This window comes from Haemaphysalis longicornis, unplaced genomic scaffold, assembly GCF_048455015.1.
Source record: "Haemaphysalis longicornis isolate Haplotype H1 unplaced genomic scaffold, Haemaphysalis longicornis Haplotype H1 scaffold_9, whole genome shotgun sequence".
NCBI classification, from domain to species: Eukaryota; Metazoa; Arthropoda; class Arachnida; order Ixodida; family Ixodidae; genus Haemaphysalis; species Haemaphysalis longicornis.
This window is the reverse complement of record NW_027526460.1, coordinates 28608655-28632787: the sequence shown is the minus strand read 5'-3', so window position 1 is coordinate 28632787 and position 24133 is coordinate 28608655. Positions and strand designations below refer to the sequence as shown.

The 24133-nt window shown below is 49.6% G+C and overlaps 3 protein-coding genes across 5 annotated transcripts in view; 1 reads left to right on the top strand and 2 right to left on the bottom strand.

Moving 5' to 3' along the window:
* The window catches only part of LOC144151620 (protein phosphatase 1H), a 20813-nt gene extending 8935 nt beyond the window's left edge, over nucleotides 1-11878 (top strand). For both annotated transcript variants that reach the window (XM_077682734.1, XM_077682732.1), the window contains 2 exons: nucleotides 2734-2897; nucleotides 11020-11878. In XM_077682734.1, the coding sequence (XP_077538860.1) occupies nucleotides 2734-2897; nucleotides 11020-11269 (414 nt within the window). In that variant the 3' untranslated portion in view covers nucleotides 11270-11878. The remainder of the gene's footprint in view (nucleotides 1-2733; nucleotides 2898-11019) is intronic.
* Nucleotides 3842-7756, bottom strand: LOC144151617 (uncharacterized). Its single transcript, XM_077682728.1, has one exon. The coding sequence runs from the start codon at nucleotides 7522-7524 to the stop codon at nucleotides 4294-4296; it is 3231 nt and encodes a 1076-aa protein (XP_077538854.1). The 5' UTR covers nucleotides 7525-7756; the 3' UTR covers nucleotides 3842-4293.
* Nucleotides 9629-24133, bottom strand: part of LOC144151618 (uncharacterized) — a 27563-nt gene continuing 13058 nt past the window's right edge. Inside the window, exons 5-9 of one of the 2 annotated variants that reach the window (XM_077682729.1) lie at nucleotides 19158-19498; nucleotides 14768-15066; nucleotides 12865-12917; nucleotides 12266-12371; nucleotides 9629-11479 (exon numbers count right to left, since the gene is read on the bottom strand). In XM_077682729.1, the coding sequence (XP_077538855.1) occupies nucleotides 11383-11479; nucleotides 12266-12371; nucleotides 12865-12917; nucleotides 14768-15066; nucleotides 19158-19498 (896 nt within the window). In that variant the 3' untranslated portion in view covers nucleotides 9629-11382. Of the gene's footprint in view, nucleotides 11480-12265; nucleotides 12372-12864; nucleotides 12918-14767; nucleotides 15067-19157; nucleotides 19499-24133 lie in introns of those variants that run through there. The other variant, XR_013318917.1, reaches the window with a different exon arrangement.

Here is a 24133-nt window from a genome sequence, read left to right as displayed (position 1 = left end):
CCTGCCAGTATTCAACCACTGTCGCTTTCCCGCGCCACAGCAAGCACTGTATTCTCTTTCTCGGAATTTCTGTATTTTTTTTCTGCAAAGGTAATCCTAAAATACTTACTAGCCTTGCCTTGCGGAAATGGCTCCTTTTCAAACATTCACTCTAAGGTGACAACTTTTTCGGCTACTTTCGCCAATTTCGTGGCGATTTTCCTTTCTGAGGACTTACCTGGCAACCCTGGAAGTCAGGTGCATGTGTGTTACTGGTGCATCAGCCCCAGTAGGCCTGTGCAAATGGAATTTCTTGCTTTCTAAGTAAATATTATGCTGTTTGAAATATGAGAACTGAAATTGAGTATCGAGTATGCCGAAGTAACTAGTTCATAAAAAGAACAAGAAAGAAAAAGGGGCCCGCTTAGAAGATTTCACTTTTTTTTTGTGGTATAAATGATAAAAATAAACGTTAAGAAGCTATCCCACTACTTCTAGCTTCATTGATAATATTATGTTTTGTGTGGGAGCAACTTCCATCTTGTTTGGTGGCACAAGTGTTTCAATATTAGTATAGCATGGCATTCTGACATGATCAATTCCTGCCAGACTGTTTGCTGCTTGTGTGTGCTAAAGAATAGCGTGGGTGGCTCCTTTCTTTGAGTGTTATCTCCATCGTCCGTTTTATATCCATGTTATATACAGCGTATTTTTGCGTTAGGCCAAGGCATACATCATGCCTCCTACTGTTTTAAAGTATGGTTTAATTCAGTTTCCGTCAGCCTTTAACTTTATGGCTTCTGCAGACCCCAGAGTGAGACTGTTCAAGGTGCGTTCAGCTTTGGTAAGCAAACAATAAGCTGTGCAGTAATGAAATAAAAAATGCCTGCCTTAGTCCTTATCGATATGCCTTGGAGCACCATTCGGTAGAGGGTGCTGGTGTAGTCATGCTTTGTTGGGGAAAATAAACTGCTGAAGGTTAAAACTGGTAAACTTTACAGCTTAGCATGTAGCTTTTGCTATGGTAGACTTTGCACATGATGAATGATGCGTAACCTTGTCTCTCAGTTTAGGAATAGTACGAATTGAATATGAGTGCAAGTGTAATTTTTGTAATGCTGCTGATGCGATGGTGTGTGTGTTTAGTTTGCACCAGAGAGGACAAGAGCACGCATATGCTGCGTGTGATTAGAATTACTTAGAATTACTTAGTCATTTTTGGAGGAACAATAGACAAAACAGTGCTAGTCATAGATCTGTAATCTACATTTTCCAATATTATAAACCCTCGTGATTGCTATAAGAGAAGCGGTTTTTTGATGCACCACTAGGAACTAATTTCACAGCTCATTAAACTTTGGTGGCACCAGTGGCAAGGATTTTTCGAACTCCCATTTGAAACACCAAAGTTTAATGAGCTGTAAAATTAGTTCCTAGTGGTGCATCAAAAAACCGCTTCTCTTATAGCAATCACCAGGGTTTATAGTATTGGAAAATATAGATTACAGTTCTATGACTAGCACTGTTTAATGACTAAGTAATTCTAATTATCTTGGGAACTAATTGACTGAGTAAAAAAAATAACAGCACGTTTGGAATCAGGGGGGGGGAAGGCAACAAGACTGACAAGTTTCACAGAGTTTACTCGAAAATTAAACGAGTCGTTCTAAGGTCCATGAAGACAAAACACAAGTTTGGTTCATTGAAAAGATTGCCTCGTTAGAATCATACTGACACCACTTTTAACGTAAGCTTCGCTCAAGTAAGCTGTATAATTAGGAAAATAGGGAAAGGTCGTGCGACCCACTCGCTCATTTCCCGCAACAGGACCTATGATGTCATGCTAGCCAGTTCTGCGATTGGCAGAGGCTGGCAAAAGCAAATTAGGGAGAGCTTGCTTGTCGAACGAGCTATTTGCGCTTAAATTTAGGCCACATTCTTTTTAAAGCAGTAAGAATGGTGGAACTGACAGTGGTAGTTACGAAAGCACACGTAAACATAGAAGTAGTACCGATGCGTACTGCTGTTGGTACTGCGCTAAATATGTTTGGTTTAGCTGCACAGGACTGCGGGGCTTTGGGGTAGTTTTAGATGACACTGGCTGATTGACGCAAGCAACGGTTTTTATATGACCATATTTGTCGAGCGAGCACTCAGTTTCATGAAACAATTATTTTTTCCCTGAACAAAAACAAGTCAGGTTCAAATACGGTCAAAAACAAACCAGAGGCAGAAAAGGACTTGCCACAGTATGGTGGCGCCATCTAGGTTCGCTAACGTTAACAAGGCTTTCCAATCAGCTGCAGAGCGGTCGGTTCCAGTGAAGTCATTGCAGACCACGAAAACATGATTTAGCGGAAAAATCAAAATTTTAACGTAAATTGAATAATTTCTCAGTGAATAAAGCGCCGTTTGCATCCGGACAAGCGCGGGGGACACTAAAACGCTAAATCTTTCGAATAAAACAAACTTGTATTGTTTTCATGGCTCCTTTAAATATAACTGCTGTGGACTAGCTGTTTCATGTTTAAAGTGCAGACAGACGATACACAAGAAGGGGACAACACAAGTGCTTTGTCAGAATTTTAAACATGAATCAGATCTGCGCTTTAAACATGAACTAGACCCAACTAGCTCAACTTTCCGTTCTACTGCGGACTAGCTGTGTAACAAAATTGCCTGCTTATTGCTAGAGCAAGGGTGAATTGGAACCGTGTACTGTACCTGCCTAACGTGCCAGCACCTTGCTCATAGGTCCGCATCTTTGACGTCTGCGGTGAGGAGCTCACGGACGGCGACGTGCTGGTCATGGGAACCGACGGCCTCTGGGACGTGCTGCCCAACGACAAGGCCGCCCAAATCGTGCTCAAGTCCTTGGACCACTTCCCTGCCAGCGATACTCAGCGACACAAGTTCAGGTGTGTACGGTGTGCCTTGTGTACGGCGGAAATTGTGGGGCCAAGATTGTTCGAAACAAGTAGCCCCCCGAAAAAAATCGAGCGGGAGGAGGGAATAAGGAGCACAGACTTGGGGCAGACTTTTCATTGATGACTTTCGCCGGTTCTCCATAGTCCAGGAAAAGAGGGGACATCTTTTTCACCAAAAAAAAACAGTACTGGTCCAGGACATCCACAGGCATTGTGGAAAGTGTTGGAGAGCAGCAGAACTGCGGACAGCTTGAATGTGAAGTTTCAGAAAATGGCAGGTTTAACTCTTTTGGGACCGCCGGAAAAAGTGATGAAAAATGAAGGTCTCGGTACAAATTTTTTATTACACAAAGCAAAGGCACCATCCTGCCTTAGCATATACCAAAATGCAGCTAATTATATGTTCTTTGACATACAATACCAAGTTTTACTTCAACACTGACGATAGAACCATGAAAAAATGTGAAAGTAAGAACTTCGTAAAAAACAAAAAAAAATGGAAAAAAGCGTAAATATAAAAACATTAAAAAAGAATAAAATTATTTCAGGATATACGAAATCTAACACAATGCTTTTTTTCTTTATCGCAAAAGTTTGATGCGGCTAGGTGTGACTGGTTTTTTGTTTTGTGTGTGATCTCTTTGGCACTAAGGCACGGTGTAAGAGGTATTTTAGGTGAGAGAGCGCCGCCGCCCAGCGCGTCGACGTAAAGTTCTCCTTCGGGGGCGGGCCGACAGATGGCGACAGTGATTGCGGCCCGCTCAACCGGCTACGTTGCGCGTGCACGCTGGCGCGAAAGCAGCCCCGGCGCGATGAATAAAAATATATCGTTCGAGTGAGCGACCATTGGGAGTTCATCTGTGAATCAAGCGATGTTTTGTCTTGCACTCCCTGACATCCGCTGCACGTACCCGCCCAGCTCTGACGCACTGCGTTTGAGAAGACGGCATATTGGCGTCAGCGTGCGGCGCGGTTGCACAAGTTTCATCGTATCTTGGAGACAGCTGCTGCTAGTTTTTTTTTTAATTTTATTAAGAGAAATCGCAACAATATTTAATAGACAGCACAGCACGAACAAGACATGAGATAATAATCGAATTTTTGAGGTTCGAAGCAGTCATAATGCTGTCAAACATGACACTCCTGTCGGCTTTTACGAAGAACCCTACCTGAAACCACAATGAAAAAACAACACCAACATTTTTCTATCCTCTAAACTAGCCATTGTACAATGATACAACACATGTTTGCTTGTTTCTTCACCATTTATTTAAATGATAGCAACGTTCTCAAAACAACAAGGGCGAAACACACAAACTGAGGACACCTAAACTTATACGTGGATGAGGGTTGTAAAGCGGTACTGCACTCCTCCCGACATTCGGTCTCAAACAAGCTTTGACATTTTTCGCAAGTCATGGCTTTTGGTTTCGTTCTTCTTTTTCAATTGCCTGCAGTACTGCCGCATGCGCAGGCACACGTAATAATGCAACAGCTTTGCCAGCATTTCTTCTTTGTGAGCACTGCATGGAAACATGAAGTTGTGATTCTCCAGCACAGCATCAATGGTTTTGTCGTATACATCTCGGTCACTAGCATGTTTTGCAAAATGCTCTTCAGTGCATTTGAAAAGATCGAAGAGATGCATATTTGGGTGTGTCAGCCAGCCCTTTGTTTTGCAGTTCACTAGGTCGGCTTCAGGGACATTTACAATGCCCTTTTTCCCCGCAAGAGCCTCTTTGCAACTGGTGCAGGATGTGCAGCTGCCAACCTTCCGGGATACGAATCCTGTGACGTAGTAGACGATGCAGTCAACTACTGTTGCGTCTGAGTCATCGAAGTCGAAGAGATCGTCGCACTCCCAGCTTCCTTCTTCAATTAGGCCGTCAAGTTTTTTTTTCAGTTGATCTAATTTGGCAGGGCATTGCGAAGATGAATCATTGTAAATATTTCTTAAATCCGCCAAGGTGACAACAGAAGCTTGCTTGTTTCCAGTAGTCGAGCAGTTGCCGAATTGCGGTGGCTTTAGCAAGGAATACAAGCTCAGCATGCGGTATAGCTGAAGGAACGTGGGAAATGTAGGGTGTTCGTTCTGCCCTCCAGCTTGTCTGACGATACCAAAAAAACATTCCAAGGGGTCTTGATTCATCTTCGCTGTCAGAACATACTTGAAACCGCACTCTTTCAGTAGGTAAACTGAAAGCTCCCGCACCGACTTTAATGTTACGCGTAAGCCTTCAGCTGTTGACTGCGTCAAAAAAACGTCTTTGGAAATTTCTCCTTTCACGACCTCGGTCTCCCAAGAGTCTAGCCACTCAGATGCAGCTTCTAGGACAGAAAAATCTTTGCATCCCAGTTTTAGGCCTTCGGAGGGAAAACGCCGGTTGAGTGCATCAAAGAGGTCGTTTAAAAAAAGGGTAAACTGGGCTGTCGGCTCGGCATTAGTTAGACGTGGTGCGCCTTTCTGTGCGTAGAACATTATTCCTTTAGCCACGGAGTTACTAAAAATCTGTGTCGCCAGCTTAACTCTCATTTTCAGCATCTTAGATGGGTTGACGTGATTATACGTTATTTTTGGACATACTCTAAGTTCACCACAGTGCTTGCTGTCTGCAACGAACAGGGCATCATAGCATGACCATCTAATGAGCTTGCCATCTTTCATCAATACCTTCCTGTCGTGTAGTCGATTCCTAATGCACTTAAAAAGGTGAGGGGTGTCAGATAGGACATACACCTTCCTTGAAGTGTCCAGTGGGTGCTCGAATGCATTTACCACGCTGCCCAGTGCGCCACTGATCCCAAGCTGCTTCCACATGGAGCGGTTGGTGGATGCTCCATCCCACACAACGCCGTCAATGAACACTCCGGCCTGCTCAAGTTTCACGATGCACTGAATCAAGAGCTGCGCTAAAAGAGTCCCCTTAGTCGGTCCTTTGGACGCAAACACTGCTACGGGCTGCAAATAGTTCTCGCCGAACGGGGAAAAAGCAAAAACCAGGCCGTGATCTGCGAGCTCATTACTCTGATCCTTTGTTTCGCCATGATCAACGAGTCCAGTGTACGTCATCGTTTTCGAATTGACGGATATTTCCTTCCTTACTTGAATTTCGTCAAATATCAGCATTCCTCTGCGCTGAAACTGTGACTTGGAGGAAATTTTAATCTTGAAAGCTTTGAAAAAGTTTTCATCAAAGGCACACTTGAGGCCAACCATGCTTATGTACTTTCTTATCGTAGTGATGCATGGCAACGGCAGTACATCATTATTGCGCAAAAAAGCGTATGTAGCTGGGCTGCGGATGTTCAGAAGAAGACACAACAGGAGCCAGTCATCCGTATACCGCCTGTTTGTTTTTGAAGTGCACTTTGCGGCCGATATGCATTCTTCTAGCAGAAGAAGCTGCGCTTGTGGCAAGTTGAGGCCCTTCAATTTTTCAGTGATGTCTTCTTCCTGCAGCTTTGTAAGTTCCTTCCTGGAAGCTTGCAACTGCTCCAACAGAAGCTTGTTCCTTCTTGCGAGTCGTGCTCGTGATCTTTGGAGTGCATAGTTTGCTCGCCTCAAAGCGTGGAGCTTCTGTTTTTGAGCAGGTGCTACTTCCAACCTGATGCGCTTCAATGGTCGATCCTGTTTGGCTCTTGCAGCTCGACGATCGGCATGTATTCGCAATGTATCAGCAAGGCCGCTGCAGAACTGACAGATGGTTCCACTGGGTGGAACTAAAAGGCACCTGTTGTGTCTCCAGTTCCCCTGGCAGTCCACAAAAGCACACTCAGGAGCGACACCAGGAAAATCCTTTAAATTCGGCCCTCCGCAACAAACGCTAGTGCTGTCGATGACGCTGAGCATAGTATCCAGTTCCGATACAGTTGAGACTGACGGATTTAAGCCCAAAGCAGCAGTACCTACTTGTTTGCCGAAGACGTAGGCCTGCACGGTCATGTCACTCTTCACATGCAACGCCTTCCGATTGAACACCAGCGAAGAGCCGTCGCTTGTCCTGTGCGTCACCGCAGCGTCTATAAAGACGATGTCCCTCACGCCTTCTGCGTCAGTGCGATGCACAGCCCACGAAGATTGTGGTAGGCTAATGCCAGGCGCCGTGTTAAAAAGCTCTCCAAAAGATGAGTCACGCGAGGCATTTGCGTAGGGCTCCATCACAGTACTGCTGTCACAGGGCATTTCCGCGCTAGAGATCTCACCAGGCGACGTCGGCATGGGCTCACTGCTGCTTCCACTGTGAGAAGTGCTTGTCGAAGGGGCTACACGATGGGCTTGTCGCTTTACTTGCTTGCGAGGGCTTTTAATCTTCTTGGAGAGGTATCTTGGTGCTCCCTCGAAAATCGACGGTACAGCGTCTTTCGCTAGGCCGGCTCTTCTTTTTCCAGACATCAGCACATGGCCGTCTATTTCCGCGGACCAAGTCTTCATGATGAAATGCGGGGCGAAATGCTTCTCGCAGACTCTGTCCGTCCTTTGAAGCACGCGGTCCTTCCGAGGTATTGCACGTCTCCATGCTTCGAGCCTCGATGGGTCGTGCGGCGGCGTGAAAAGCGAATACTTTTCCTTGCACGACTTATACCCCGTTTTGCAAAACGGAACAAAGCACTTTCCCATCGCGCATGCTCGGGAATGAGTTCTTAGCTTACAGTTCTTGAGCACAGCAAGTGAAAATGGCACAAAAACGTCGCACAAACAGCACAAATTCCGCGCACACGGGGACGGAAAGAACTGACAAAGAGGAGCCGGCCGCGCGCGGGCGAGGCACTAGTTGCTAGCGCCCTCTCTTGGCGCGCCGCGGAAGGAGAACAACGTCTCTCCTTGACCGCGAGCGGCTCGCCCGTGCCGTTCGCTCACCTAAAATACCTCTTACACCGTGCACTAAGGCCATGGCAACGGCGTCGCCCAGGTACACGCCTGGCTCTCGTCTCGGCGAAAACTTGATCCGTTTCTGCGCTGGTGGCAGGAGATCACCACCATAGGTAGTTAACACCCTAGCGAATAAATATAAACCAGCCAGAACATATTTCGAGCGCACAAAGCTACTCCAGAACCAATTGAAACCGAAACCAACACCCACCTTTGAGCGCGATTTGATGTTCCAGGCTGATCGACACCCGAATCCTCACTCGAGCTGAAATCTGTTCTCTAAAGCCACATTCCGACTTTTCACTGCCACTCTCATCGTTAAAATCAACAGTAGAAGGCGAAGATATGCGAGACGAGACGAGGCGGATTTCTTATCGCGCTCGCGCGAGTATGACGCCATGTTTGTTTACATTCGAAACCACTGCCCGTCAGAATAAAATATCTGATGCGTTGCCACCTGGCGATAAAAAAAGAAACTTCACAGAAGAGAAAACTCCAGTTTTCAAACTATCTCCTAGATGTCGCTAGGTGTGCCATCGAGCGAAAATTTGTATTCTGCAGGCTCGCGAAACCATCGATCATATGTGATCGATGGCCTATGGAGTGGTCCCGAAAGAGTTAAAAGGCTCTCTTTTTAAGGGGCAAAAAATGAGAAAACTCGATGTGTTGTACAGGTTATTGTATGATTGATTTCAATTAAGCTCCACGTTCTGTCGTACATCTCTTGAGAAACAATGGGAAGTGTTGCGGCTGCGGAGGTAGCAGGGAGCATTTAATTCACTGTGAACAAACTGAGTCAGTAACCTCGATTTTTAAGAAAGAAGGGAGGACCAGAAAACATGGCCTACATCTGAAGTTTGAATGTGAGCAAGGAAATTCTGTCCTCTATCTTACTTGGCTCTGTATCAGTCACATTAAAAAAGAAATTGTATTTCTGTCAGGTGAGAAATATAGGTCCCAAGTCTGTCGTGAAGTTGATGCAAGCACGAGCCAATGTTGTGCATGAGAAGTGCAGGTTGTGGTAACACTGCGGGAGCAGTCCAAGCTGTAATCAGGAGTGAATAACTCGCTTATGGGCAGGGGTTCTTCGTCACGCGAGTGCTTTGTGTAACATTTTGCTGCGAGATGAGTTGCGAAAAATACTTTGAAATGGAGTGGTGGTATGGATTAGTTGCATTGGAGTTGCAAACCATTGCTGTTGAAGTGGTAACAAAGAATTGCATCCTGCTACTGCAAAATCACTGGGAAGGCAAAGCTTTTTTTAACAATTTTGTTATCTGGGAGCTGGTTAGCTCGGACAACCATCATCAGGAACATCAAAATTAGTGTTGAATCATTTGAAAGCTCTCTATGAACATTCAGTAGATTGGCTAGCGATGCAGGTATGTGGCTAATTGCATTTCATTGTCCATGGTGCATGTCTCGCATGTACCCTTGATTATTTGATTTTCGGGAGCAACCTCCAATGCATTTGCTGGGAGGAAGCCGATAAGTATAGATGAGCTTGTTTAACTGTACAGATGGCTGCATGACATTGCACACAACCTCGTTGAATTTTGAAGGCAGCATGTTGTTTCGTAAACTGTTGCTTCACCAACGCAACACGTGTGCCTCTTCCAGGCTGTGCTGTCGGGTTGGATGGAACACTTGCGCGACAGGTGGGAGTGAAAGCAAAGAGCTGTCGCCTTTGTGCACACAACTCACAGGGGGATACACTTAATTTGATGTTTATTTCCACGTCATCCGCACAATAGCACCATGTTGTCTTCGTTTTCGCGCATTTGGTTTTGCCTTAGCGCTCAGAGGAAGAAGCCGCAGGGAGAGAGGGAACAGAGGACACGAGGCAAACGGGAAGAGCACAGACTACCGAGCTTTTATTCTCTCGAAGAAAAACGTCGCAACAGCATAGTCACCCGAGACGGGAGCAACAAAACGGCAGAGAAATGTGTTCGTCGTTTATACACTCTAGCTGGCTTCCATCGTCACTGCGGGTTACAGGATGAGGTAGCCAGTCTGGTTTGTTTGTGTCTTGCGCAGCAGAACAACCGAAGGCGCGCTGATGCACTGAGGGCAGTACCGTAGTTGATATGAGCGGCCGTAGAAGCTGCCAAAGCAAGCCGACGCGCGTATGATACAGCTTGGATTTATTTACTCAACTCGGGTTGTTTCTTCTGTACATGCATAAATGTGTTCCCGGCCCGCTCGAGGCGGGTAGTAGCATAGCTTGACATCCGGACGAAACAAAACGAAGAGCTTGCTCAGGTCTAGCTATGTGCCGTGAGCAGTGCGTGGTCCTCAGATTAGTGAATGCATCCAAAGACCGTTGTCTTGAGAAATAGTGTTGTTGGAGAATTTCTTCCTTTGACTATGTTCAAGTTAGGCAAGCTGGTCTCTGGTATAGTGAGTAAGTGTGAGAGGGGGGAAGGGTTGGAGGCGTTGCGAGCCGTCGTAAATGCCTCTCGCCTGGAGAATAGGCCGATGCTGCATGCGGTGCGTCGACTGAACTCGAAGTACATGCAGTCGACCGGAAAAGACTGGATTTTTGACATTCAAGCTGTTTGAGTTGGACCTTCGAGAAGTCTTGTGTACACAGAAGGAACGAGTCGCTAGTTCCTGACTATAGATTGGGCAGACCTTGCGTATTGCCGTGCATGTCCTCGTTAAAATGAAGTAGCGAGCAGTGAACGCTTCAATTTTTAAACATTGTGTATGGACGGAAATCATTAGCAAAAAAAGAACTCTAAAGTATGAAAAAACCTCTAATAGGGTGACGCTCGAACGTATAGGTAAAATATAATTAAAATATCCGTATTCTTTTTCTTTCTTTCTTCCTTGCATTCCAAGAATAGCTGCAGAAAAGGGTCTCAGGTGAATCCCACTCCTACCGCTCGGTTCAACGTCGTTGCTCAATTTGAAATGCAGATGCGAGGCGTCTCTGCCGTATACGCTCTAGCACATGATCACAACCGTGCCAGCTGTACAGTCCCCTTAGATGTGAGGTTTCGTCGGAATCGTTGTCCTTCAGCGGGAGAAATCGACAGCTAGTTTTTACACCGTTTTGCTGGCGGGAGAGACGCGGCTGAGATTTGAGCGGAAGGAGCTCTCCAATTAGGAGGAGGAGGAGGAGGTGGGGGAAAGGGGGGAAGCCAGCTGGGTGTGCCTGTCGTTGCGGTTGACGCCCAAGAGCAGGGGCGCGAGAGAGAGAGAGAGAAAGTCTGAGCACGGCTGCCTGTGGTGGTGCAGGTACATCTCGGCTGCACAGGACCTGGTGATGCACTCCCGGGGCAAGCTCAAGGAGCGAAGCTGGAGGACAGCGGACAACCGGGCGGCGACCATCGACGACATCAGCGTGTTCGTGATCCCGCTGCAAGGCTACCAGGAGGAGCATCGGGCCTGGCTAGCCACCACGCGGCAGCAGCAGCTAGAGCAGCAGCAGCAGCAGCAGCAGCAGGAGACGCCACTGCCACCGCCACCGGCCGCTGCCACCTCCTAGTTTACTCCTTGTTTGCCTGTGATCGTGGTGTCTCCCCCTACCCCCGTGCACGCGCAAGATGCTTCTCGGCGTGCCGTACGCCTCTGGAAGAAGAAGAGCGGCCTCCTGCGGCCTCAAGGCACTTGCACTTTCCTCCGGCCCGCCAGGGGGTCCGGGCCACGCCTCCGCCGCTGTTGCTGCGCCACCGACGACGACGACGACGACGCCATCCTGCAGAAGAAGCAGCACATCTGTCGCCGAGTCACTATTCCAGGCAGCAGTGGCCGACTTCCTTCTTTCCAGAGGCCTTCCATGGACCACCGCCGGTGAGGACCGGACAAAAGACAATTTCGTTTTCCCCTTTCCTTTTTTCTTTCTGCTCTGTGAAGAGGCATCAAGGCGTGACATGACTGACTATACGTGACTGGCAGCTGAGTTGTCTCTACGCTGACCTAGTGGGCCTGAATTGTGTTGTGAGGACAGAATGGATGCAGTGGAAGCACCCGAGTGAAAACCCATGCGTTGTGGGCCTGAGGAGGAGCGGGAATGCTGACCGTCAAGGAGGCAACCCTGTTCTGTTTCTTTTTTTTTTTTTTTTTTTTTTTTCTTTCCTCTGCTCCTCTCTCCCTGTTCACATATGTAAATAAAGTACGTCATGAGGGCCTGCCTGGTGTTGCACGTGTCAAATTATTTGTATTGTTCTGGATTTCTCTGAAAATCTGCATTACAAGGATTGACACTATGAGGAATTTACTCCTGGCAAAAGGGGACGGACTTGCTCGCTTTTAATTTCCCTTTGCCCTAAAATTTTTTTGGAATTGACCGTAAACACTTTTGTTTGGTGGAACAAGTGCTTTCACATACACATGGTCTCTCTGACCAAAGTGACCAGCCTTTTAAACAATTGCATTCAAACAAGTGCATTGTGTTTTGCATCTCAGATGGGCAGCCAATTTCGCGGGGATGTAGCGTACGCATTTAAAAGGGTTGGCTGGCCACCTTAAAGCGAGTACTGACCGGAATGGTCGCATCGATGTCTGCTGTGGCGGGGGCGCTTGCAGGAATTCAGCCGTAGACTGTGGCCACTCGTTCGGTGGGCTCCACTCGAACCGCGTTCGCCTGCCTTGAGAGAACGTAAAGTTTGCGGATACAGCAGCTGTGTGGGAAACGACTTGGGGACATGGTGCACTTTCGAGGCTCGGTCACCTGCACTAAATGTTTTCACCCCCGCAGATGCGGATTGGTGCCATGGGACACCCTTTTTTGCTTGCCACGCCGCTTGCGTGCTGATGTGGGAGTATACTCTTGAGAAGGGATGCCTTATGGCAACCCAGTTGATTGATTGAATGGTTGAACATTCATTACCATTTGTCACATGAGGTACATGAAGCACAGTTGCTTCAATCGGGAGGCTCGAACGGTTGTATACTGTTCTAAAAAACTTTTTTTTTTATCCCCACAAAATTTGTTCGTGCCCATACCCTTCGAAGGAACCACCCTAAAGTGAAGTGAGGAACCAGTTTATTCCTCACTCCATGACCGTGCACTCCCTTGTCTGCAGGTGGAGAACGCATGCTTGCGGCGCACGCGCGATGGCTCTCATATGAGAAGCTTACCGTGTTGACGGCGCCGTTGCGTGGGTCCGGGGCTGCCAAGTGTGTCCCAATCACTGCAAGTGAAACAGACCATTTGTTTGTGGGTTAGTTTGCCACTCCATACGAAACACTGTGGCTGCAGTTGCCCAAGTCATAATCTAGAGAGTAGAGGGTTGCCTGCCACAAACTTATGATAATAGTTGCAGCAACTCTTTCAGGCTATGCTTGTGACCTATATATCTCCAAATATGCATGAAATGGCCACCATGACGTGCATATACTTCTCACTGATACAATCTCTCCAAATACTCCGTTACGTCATGCACAAGTGATATGAGAAATCGGCTGTATTACGCCGAGGTTGGTGTTCAGGTGCGTCGAAGATGTTTCTACATCTGCAGTGTCACTTGAGCACCACGAGGTGCTCCCTGGGAATGGGCTCCAACAACGGCTAGATACTGCATTGTAACACACTCAAGTGCATTCATATCCTCAGCCAATACAGTCTCTCTCTCTCTCTCTCTCTCTCTCTCTCTCTCTCTCTCTCTCTCTCTCTCTCTCTCTCTCTCTCTCTCTCTCTCTCTCTCTCTCTCTCTCGGTTTTGACGGTAAAGATCCGCCGGCACAGAGGCGCGAGTTCTATTTTAAAAAAATCAATCGCCCCTCTGTTTAAACAACGATGGGGGAATGCGATTGCAAAGCTTTCCAAAATCAAGTCTAACTCCAAATGAACCAACCCAAGAGCGAGCACCTGTTTTTTATCAGGACGGTTTACTGCACTGCTATTGTGGTTTCTAGTTCTTTATTGATGCCGGCATTCTATGGCTTTCCCCAGCATTCAACTATCATCGTCTTAAGACGGAGGTGTGCGTTTTCTGTCTAATTTTGCACGCCGGTGCACCTCTCTCCAAATCCAAACTGGTTCTGCCGTGCCAGAATGGCACAATTGGATAGCCGTCAGCTTCATCTTCACCCACGATCATCATCATCGCCAGATAAAGATGGCTTTCCCGAAGTGCATTCAGGTTGGACTGCAGACGACACCAGTGAGAGACTGAAAGCTTCGCTTTAAAAGTAAGATGTCTTTCCTCCTTGTAAAGGTCCCCAGGAAGTCCAGCAAAGCTGGCTCTTTGATTGGATTTGCGATATTGGGGTTTATCTACATTGAAGATTTGCTTTTTTGAACCTTAAGGACAGTGGCTCGATCTCTACGTCACAGACAAAGGACACACTTGGTTGGTAGGCATGCAGAGACGACGTTTTATCAGAGCGCGGCTACGCCAGTCACTGCGCAGGCTCTAGTGCGCCGTAGCGCGTGGCATTGCGCAATGTCGGGGAAAGAGTGTGGGGGGGGAGGGAAGGGGGGGGGGGGGGGGGGCGCCGCGCGTCGCGAGGGTCGCCGGCGTAGATGACCGCGCTTCACTGCGCAACACACAATGTGGGAAAGCCAGCCTACACCGATCTCCTTCAGTCGGCTTCACCTCTGAACACAAATGCATTGCTAAGACATTTTCCTTTAGGCAATATGGAGGCCCTGAGCCCTTTTTGTATTCCTTATAATTTTTTTCATGCCCTGAACGCGCGCCAATGAGTAAAGCGTTGCCGCCGGTGCGAGACCCTGGGACCCTAGCCGTATACAGCTTCGTTGTAAAAGCAGACATTGCAAGTCTCTGGGAGAAGTTCTAGCCTTGCACCCTGAGGACGGCGACCTATGCTCTCGTCCTGCAGTGACGATGATGACAAAGCGCAGTTTTGGTTCAACATATATAACGAGGACAAACGAGGAAGACGAGCGCTTCCGAAGTTGCGCTGTTGAACCAAAATAAAATGAAAAACTCGTGCCAACTCGGCCCACCCACCATCCTCTTGCGAGAAACCGCGCGTTCCTTCCGAAGCGGCGGTGTGCGCACAGTATATATACCCACCTGCGTACGAGCAGCTCGACCTCGTCCCCCGCGGTGTGCGAGTCGACGATGCGCTGCACCTGCTCGTAGGTCTTGCCCGTGAGCGGCACGCCGTTCCACTCGAGCACGCGGTCGCCCTCGCTGAGCTGGCCCAGGGTGTCGGGGCGGCCCACGCGGGCCACGTAGGCTCCCAGCTGGCCGCCGCTCATGCGCTTGCCGCCCACCACGCGCACGCCCAGGCCGCCCCGCCGGGGGTCCCGCGTCAGCAGCACGCGCCGCGCGCCGTCCAGCTCGTTCTCCGGCGGCAGAAGGTCGGGCTCCTGCGTGCAGCAGCGTCCGAACGAACAACCTTTGCGTCATGCACTGCCGCGACACTGGTCCCACGAGGGCAAGAGCCCGCGCCTGCCAAAGCTGGGTGCGAAAAGGACCTTCGTAGATCCCATCCACCTCAATTCTGTTGTCCAATTGGTCTCGCCATCGTGCAACTTCTTTTACAAGCACATCCATCTCTCGCTGCTGCCACCTCCGTCCGCAAAACAAAACTTTGTTGTAAAAGCTATCACAGTTCATTTATACCTACTAAGTGGTTACCAGAAAGTCTGCCCACAGCTTGAAGCCGTGCCTTAGAGATGACTTCTATGGTTTTCTTTCACGTTTGCTCTAATGTGCTTGTGAAAAGATGGGGGTGCATGGGGGCACAGAACATTGGGAAGTCGTAAATGCCGAGTGATCGCAGCCATGTGACTGCTATGCAGGATTTTTACTCATCACAAGGGCTGCGGGTGAAGACTTCAGCCCCACTTCAATGCTTTATAACAAGCATGACGAACGAACGCTGCTGGGAACAATTCGAAGCAGAGTTAAGCTAGAGCGTGTGCACGAATGTTTGAACAGCAAAGCTGTTTAAGCTTTTAGTTCCGCCGTATAGCGTTACCAGAGAAAAATGCAGATAAAAAAGACCGGGTGCAGGTGAGCGTGTGCCTCGTGAGGAGCGCCCGGTGTCGGCCAGCTCGTGCTTCGGAAACACTCCGCCTAGCGTTCATGGCGTCTCTCGCATGCTCTTCTACTCGCCACTTCACGTGCTTTTGCACCTGAAGTGGGGAGCACAGAGCAGCTCGGTACAGACGCCGAGTTCGCGAAGCAGGTTGCCGCGTGCTCTAGCACGTACTAACTCGGTCCACTTTGGGATAGAGATGCGAAATGCTGCGGACAAAACGATGCGGGCCTGCCAGTCATGGAGAACTTTCAGCGGCAGGTTCGGAAATCCATGTGTGGTGCAACGGGTGGGTCTCCGACAAATGGAGAGGGGCCGCCAGCTCTGCTGTTTCTCCAGCCTTGCACTCTACTGCAAGCTGCGCCAATTTTTTTTTAGCCACACGGCGTGATATGTGTCTGGCTTCGAGCGAAATGTGCTGAGCAACAGTCCCTCCTCTAAAGACACGATTGTGCCCATTTCCATAATAGCGAGGACGGAATTGGGGAATATGTTTGCACGTCTACAAAGCACCATCATCGCATTTGATGCCCTTAGCGACTTAATCGAAGTCGAAATCATCCCGAACTGCGCCTTCACGACAGGACATCTTCGGTCATTTGCTACTCCCGCGGTGAGTTTAGAACTCGCGGCAGTCCAACAAAAGGAACAGCCACACGTGGGTTCAAGGAACGACAGAATGTGCAAGGCGAAGCGTGGCTTTTTCTTCAGCTCGATGCAGTGTTGTAACTTACACTAACCTCCCCGGACGAGCACCACTCTGCTTGTACGCGGAGGCTTTTGCGGCATCCTCACAGCGCATTTGCCTCCTCCTCTTGGCAAAGGCGCGTAAGCTGGTATGAGACAGTCCCCAGGAGTAAAATTTTAACGAAACTAGAAACCTCATACTCTCGAAATGCACGCACGACCTGCTGGGTTGGCTTGCCCGCACGGCACGAAGGATTCAGCGGCAGCAGGCCCCGCGTTTGACTCTGCTTGACTGACTTCGCCTCAGCATAAGTTCTCTTGCAGTGGAGCACCCTTTAAAGGCACTGATGCGTTCATGTATAACACCCGACATCTTTGAACGCCGTAAAAGAAGGAGTTATAAACGCGGTTGCTTTCTAAAGCTAAGATTTACTAATCTCGTCGAGCGGTTTCACCGTCGCGGTAAATTTGGCCTTCATTTGAACGCAGCTGCGCCGTAGCCTTGACAACGCATCACGTGACTTGCCTGGTAGAGCTCCGTCAACGGCCGCGTTCGGCGCTGCCGCGGCGGCTTGGCGCATGCGCTCTCCGCAGTTGGCCCGCGCCTAACCACGTTAGCCACCATAGCCACGTAACTGGCTACATGCATGCGAGCTTGGTCATGAATGCCGGGCCGTCTTCTCTGAGCGTTGCGCGGGAGCTGAGGCTTTGAGCCGTCGTCGGCCAGCGGCGTCTGACCACTCCGCGTATATCGCCCGGCGAGCCGTCCGGCTCGGAACACGTCGGAAGAGGGACCACAACCGTAGACAAAGGCAGGCTTTGGACGAATGGTATAAAAAAATTACACCATCTTCCCGTAGGGGAACCCTGAGTAGTATGCGAAGCAGCCATGGGGTCGACTGAAGTTCCCATTAGTTTTCAGTTCGTCGTTTCCGTCGACGTTCAGCTTCGCGTGCCTTCGTTGTATCAGTAGCTTCTTGACGTAGTTTGAATTAGTGAAGGACATAAGGCGCGTTCGTAGCACATGCTCCCGTCTCGGTTTGTAGCGCAGTGGGAAGAGCGCCAAGTACTTGCCGTTGCGGCTAGAGAGTCGTGGGGTCGAAACCGGGCGCCGCCTATTTCTTTTTATAGTGGACTGCGCTGACGTCAGCCCAAACGCTGACGGGGCTGAAGAGACGCGCATGCGCAGTAGAGTGCGGACAACGACAACGAGAGAGGGAGGGACACAGCCCCGAGCATGAGATGCTTCGCATCTAATATTTACAGCTAAATCAAAGGTTAAGTAAAGCCAATACTTAACTACGCTAAGCCAAGCTTTCGCTTTGCATATCCAGGGCTAACTGATCGAAGTCGCAGCCATTTTGTGTGTGTGTGTGTGAGAGAGAGAGAGAGAAACACGCGGCGAAGAATTTAGGTACATCTGTACGTCAATAAGGTTTTCTGAAAACTGCAATTTAGGTACTGGATGGTTATGTTCGTGAAATGACTTTGCAATCGGACTTCGCATTGCGACGACTTCGGCGCGTGAAACTGGTCAGCTGCTTTACAAATATTGCGTCTTTGCATGCTTATGGCACCACACATTTCATTCGACACAAGCCAAAGCGGGTTTTATTACAGGAGCTTGCTTTACACGACGGCCTTGCAGCCGCTCTAACTGTGAGCGCAACAACTTGGGAGCGCTCGTAGCCTCAACCCTTTCAGCCCCTTCTCCCTTTTTTATTCATTTAAAAATGAGCCGCCTTTTGCAATCCTCTGCCTAAAATGGCTACGGAATGCTGGAAGCATCCCACGTGTGTTTGACAGAAATAAAGTGACGCGTCTTTTGGTGTAAAAGTGGCTGCGGCTTAGCTCAGCCCTGGATATGCAGAACGGAAGCTTGGTTTAGCCTGGGTAAGTCTTGGTAAGCAGTGCGCCGGGCGATCTCCGCGTCCTGGTTGGACGCCGCTTGCCGACGACGGCTCAAAACCTCCCTCTCCTGCGCAACGCTCAGAGAAGACGGCCCGGCTTCGCTCTCATCCATGGCCAAGCTCGCACTGACTAGGCGAGCGCGGCGCTCCTCTTAGCCAGGCGCACAGCGAGTCCGGGGTTAGGCGGCGACCCAGATGCGTAAAGCGCATGCGCTAAGCCGGCGGCGGCAGAGCTCGGCGCTGCGAGTCACGTGATGCGTTGCCAAGGCTACGGCACATCTGCGGACAAATGAAGGACAAATTGCTGGTGACGGCGAAACTCGTCTCGATCGGGTTAGTAAAGCTTTGCTTTTAAGGCAGCGGCGTTGTTCTCATGGAACGGTGTCTTGATATTGCTTCTCGTTAGTCACAGTGGCGTTTTAGGTGTTATCATCACGCTCTTCACAAAGGGACGAACGTCGTCAGGGTCATCGAAGAATACCCCTGCAATAGCAGTTCCAGTATTAAAATATACCGCAATATCAACATTTAACGCTGTGGGATGTAGCGTGATTTTGAATGCAGGTGGTTTGTGGAGTCATCGTACCGCGGTATGCTAAAGCGCCTCTCGCAGCGATTGCAGCCTTTATTTCTTCCCATACGTGCGATTAAGTTGGCGAATTTAAATGGGCGCTACTACTTGACGCTTACTGGGAACGTTGTCAAGCGAATAAGTGTGGCTCGGAGGGGGGGGGGGGGGGGTTGTGGTGGTCAGAAAACATGTCGCTGCGCATGCGCAGGAGAGTGAGCCGTCCCTCCCCGTGCACAATAGTCATAGTACCTGCTGCATCATGTGTATGCGGCGGCGGCGCGGCATGTCCGGCAGCAGCGGCATGGCCGGCGGCTCTTCGTCCTCCTCCGAGCTGATGGGCGAGTCCGGGAAGGTGGACGCGATGAGGGCCATGCTGCGGTCCTCGGCGCTGCCTCCGTGCAGGAGGCCGCCGTGGAGGACGCCGCCCATGCCGCAGTCGTCGTTAGCCACGTGGGGGCCCGCCGCGGCGGGCCACCGACGCCGCTCCTGGCGCAGGACCTGGTCGATGGCCTCGAGCACGCTGCTGCCGCCGCCGCCGCCCACGACACCGCCCACGCCGACGCCGTCGGGGGAGACCCCGGTGTCGGCAGCTGCGTACACGTTGCGTGTAAGTGAAGCAGCGTTCTGATTGACTTGCACAACGGACGGTTCCTCCGCTCATTGAGTCAGGGCCCTGACACACTCCTAAGAGAGCTGAGTCACTTCGGCGGCAAATCTCCGTGCGGCGCTATGGTCCCAAATCGTGCAGCACGTGTCTTGTGCGTTGGACAGACAGCCAGCTGCCTCCGTCGCCGCTCTGTCAGCGCCGCGCCTTTATGTCCTAGGTCGGACTGCACTGCCACGACCCAATAAGCCATACTCTCTTAGTCACGTCTCGGATAGCGTCCAATATATAAGCAGTACGCAGTATCAATTCGGTGATATAAGCGGCTGTGACAAACACATTTTCTGCGACGATGCTGCGAGTGTACTGACACGATTCAAATTTGAATCATGTGCTAAAGCTCTCTCTCTCTCTCTCTCTCTCTCTCTCTCTCTCTCTCTCTCTCTCTCTCTCTCTCTCTCTCTCTCTCTCTCTCTCTCTCTCTCTCTCTCTCTCTCTCTCTCTCTCTCTCTCCATTCGGCTTTTATGTGAATGCCCCTACAATGGCTTCCTCTCTCAAATGAGGTGTTCTGCTAGGGCCTTCTGGGAGCTCTGGGAAACCCTCAACGAAAGTCCCCCCACCCCTTTAGTTTTTATCTTTTTTGTCTAACCTTGCTGGCAACGCACCAAAATGGCTTAGCCGCAAGGCTATGCTTTAAAGTAGGCTTTTTGCGTTACACTGCAGCTGTGCAAAAAGCCAAACATCCAAAATGTTGGCGTAGGTGGTGCGTGGGTGACCTCTGCAAGGGCAAATCTTTTCACGACGCGTATAGCCATCTTCATAACTACTTTTCCAAGCCCATAACGGGTCCTCGGCGCTTTTGCGCTTTTTACCGGTCACCTATTCCACGCAAAGGGCTTCGCCGTTACCCTGTGCGCGCGTGACACAAGTTTGGTGCACCGCGGGAAGTTCCGTGTGTGGCGGTGAAGCCAGCTAATTTCGCGCATTGAACAAGTTTCGGCACGTCGGAGCCTGTCCATCGCGCACGAGCCCAGGGGCGATGGCTCACGCCCGCAGCGGTTTCGAGAATCGACAGGATCCCGTTGCTAGCGGCGAATGTATGCCGGCCACCGCTGAGGACGTTGCTCTGCCCGTTCGAGTTGCAGGCGCGCCAGTGTGCTTCTACCTGTATCATCGTTCTCCTCTTCTCTTCATGCATTAAACAAGTTTTAAGTTTTGCTCCTGGCTCAAGTTGTCATCATCATCATCAGCCTATCTGTTGTGAAAGAAGATGTTCTCCAATCCCCGCGCATGCTGCCATTATCATCATTATTATGTAAATAGAATTCATGGTTCCCTCTGCACGTCCCGGCCCTTTGTCTCCTGGTTTTCCACAACATTGGTGCAAGAAACCCGGGAACGAAACCCCCTCGACGACTCGGAAGTATCCGACCTTGGGTTCAACAACGATGGAAGCCAGAGACCGCACCGATGCCGACGGACGTGCCTACATACCGAAGGGCCCATGAGAACTGTTTACTACAGCGGAATCTCATCGCGTGTTGTGGAATTTGGGTGAGTCAATCGAGAGCCGCATTTCACTGTGGAAGAATATGATGGCGGACGCGGGAAAAGAGGACTGTTTATTGAAGCTTCCTGCTATCAGAATCATTACCGTAAAACGACAGGCACTTCGTGCACTAATACAGAATATTCGAGCAGAAGCCCTTGCCGCAGTGACCTGCCCGCAGCCCAGTGGCCTAGCGCTCAAAAGCCTTCTTTATCGCCTCCAAGAACACGAAGCCAAGCTGAAACAGCTTGACAAAGAGCTTGAGCCACACGCAGCCCCCGAATGTCTCGAAGAGGAATTTAACACATGCTTTGAATATGAGGAGATTATCATCGACACGAGAACAAGATTACGGTGCGCCTTACAAGACGGGATCACAACAGAATATCAGCGTACTGCTGATGTATTATCCGACATCTCCGACTCTTCGCTTGTAAAAAAGTCTTCAGGTAATCGTGCTCCGCATAATTCAATTCCGACACCGCCCATTACAATCGAATACCCCGCTATTGAAGCCGTTCCGGGTGAAGCTTCAGCAGAAGATTTCCCAACTAAAAACCGTGAATTTATTCGTCCAAAGCACTCAGAGAAAACACCTAACGACAGAGACCAATGCCAGCGTGAGCCACCTTCAACAGTACTCGGCCAGGAGCAACTCCCACGGGGCCCGGATTATGACATGCTTCAGCGGATACATAGCGCACGCAAGGCAGCAGCAAGGATAGGCCTGAAGAACCGAGCCAAAGCCCTTTCTCCTTGCCAAACGTCATTCGCATCAATCAGACCTTCTCCCAAGCGCTCGACCCGTTTGGCAGTTCAACTGAGGAAGCGCATCAATGACTGGACACTGTACGAACGTGGAAAGTTTAGGAGACCACTGAAGTCCTTGATTAGGCGCACCAAACAGACAAACCCTCGGATGCGACAGAAAACTCCTCTGTTAAGCAAGGACCCCACAGCAGAAGAATACAGTGAAACCAGCACGTGGGATCGACACAAGTATCATCATCGACGGCTTCTGATCCCAAAGAAAATCGGCGAAACTCATGAGGAACTTACTTTCGTCCAACAAACTGTGATTGTTGTCGACAAGTCCGGAACTGCACACAAGTATGTTTGTCGGAAGCGCAATCGACGCTACAAACACCGCTGGAAGATCAAGCTGCCCTGATGGAACTGGACGAACACAGAAAGTGACCATGCCAGTGAAACGGACTACAGGGACGGGACAACTAGTTTATTCACTCTGTTGGGGCGGGGAGGATGTTGTGAAAGAAGATGTTCTCCAATCCCCGCGCATGCTGCCATTATCATCATTATTATGTAAATAGAATTCATGGTTCCCTCTGCACGTCCCGAAGCCGTTACTAAGCGGCCTCTTCTTTCTCAACATCCTCCCCCGGGAACTTTAAATGCTCCGAGCAAGGAATTGTTGAGCGTTCGTTTTTGTCGTCCACGTAAAGTTCTTTCACTTGCTTATCTGTTAGGCTAAGCTTGTTGCACTAACCACTACGGTCTGTAATTGCGTATCTGGTCAGTGCATAGAGTTATCATTTTCGTCGATGGTTGTCTCTGGTTGCACCTGGTTTGATGTAAGTGTTGTCTGTCTCTTCTCCCGTGACCATAAATTAACTCTTGCTTGTGAACTGTCCGAGTAACGATACCTTCAGGTCGCTTCGTGCTGACAGGAATCGGCCGCTGTTGAGCTGATGTGTGCGGGAGAAAAGTGACTTGACGGCCTCGGGAAACATTCCGCATGAAGGCGTCAGGTTGAGACAACTTGTACTCGTTAGCAAACTTTAGATGCAATATTTCCGGTTGACGAGGAAATCCATTCCGGTTTCCTTTCAGTGAACAAGCCAGCGCACACTTTCGTGAAAAGCTAACGTGGTACTGTTCGTCGCGCTTGGGCAAGTTATTTTCGAAGTCATGAAACACTGTACGGCCAATTCCTTCGGCATGATGAGTTTGTTCTATTGCCATGTTTTCAATTTCAGAGTACTTGCATTGCTTCTGTTTAGTGTCGAAATCTCTTTGAGGGGCTATCAAAGAGGGCAAAACACAGAGCATACATTTAGGACTCATGTTATCTGATTTTCTCGCTGTGGCTCCTTGAAAGGTCCATCCAAATATAGTTTTGATGGCTGCCAGGCTCGAGCTGGTGCTTCGGCAGACTTCTGGCGTCATGACCAGCCACATTTGGTCAGCTCCTATCAACACACTGATGCCAGGTGTCTCACTGCTGTGCCCGAACTTGTTCAGATCCGCGATCTCTCTTCCTGAGTTCATTAACCTGTGCACGTAGGGTACAATGGTAATATCTCCGAAAATTTCCTGGCATATATCTGGTACCTCCACAGCATCCAAGGTGCATTCATTTTCGTTGTACTGGCTCTGGAGCGTGAGTCTGACGATTCGGTAACTCTGTTTTTTAGCTCCACATGTCTTCCCAAAAGTGTTGATGGACAATGCGACTTCTCCGACGACTGGTAGCATCAACTTCTTCGACACGTCTTCTCGTATAAAACTTCGCTGACTTCCCCCGTCAATTAGTCCTCGTATGAAGCTCCTTTTTTCCTTTGATACAGCCCAGACTCGAAATGTCTGCAGCAGGATGGTCTCGTCAGTGGTGGACTTTTCCGATGTGTCTGCAGCGTAGTACGCTCGTGCAGCGCGTGAAATGTGTTCCTGAGAAGTAGGCTGCTTAGGACACACCGGGAAGCAGAGGGACGAAGCGTGATGTCCATTGCACTGACGACAAACAATTCTCCGGCGACAGTCTGAAGCTCTATGTCCTCGCGTCGAGCAACGAAAGCATCGTCCTTCACGGCGAAGAATAGCCTTCTTGTCATCCTCTGAAACAGGAGACGTGCAGTCTTCAGCTCGGTGATCGGTATCGTTGCAGAAGCAGCACGAGACTTTGCCGTTGTTGTCTGAATTGTGGAAAACGGAAATGGTTGGAACTCGGCGTTTATTCGGAGGAGTATTCGACTCGGGTTGTGGATCATGTCGCCTCGTCGAACTATCAGGAATTGCGTCGCATTTCTCGCGGCTCTCAATCTCGATGCGCA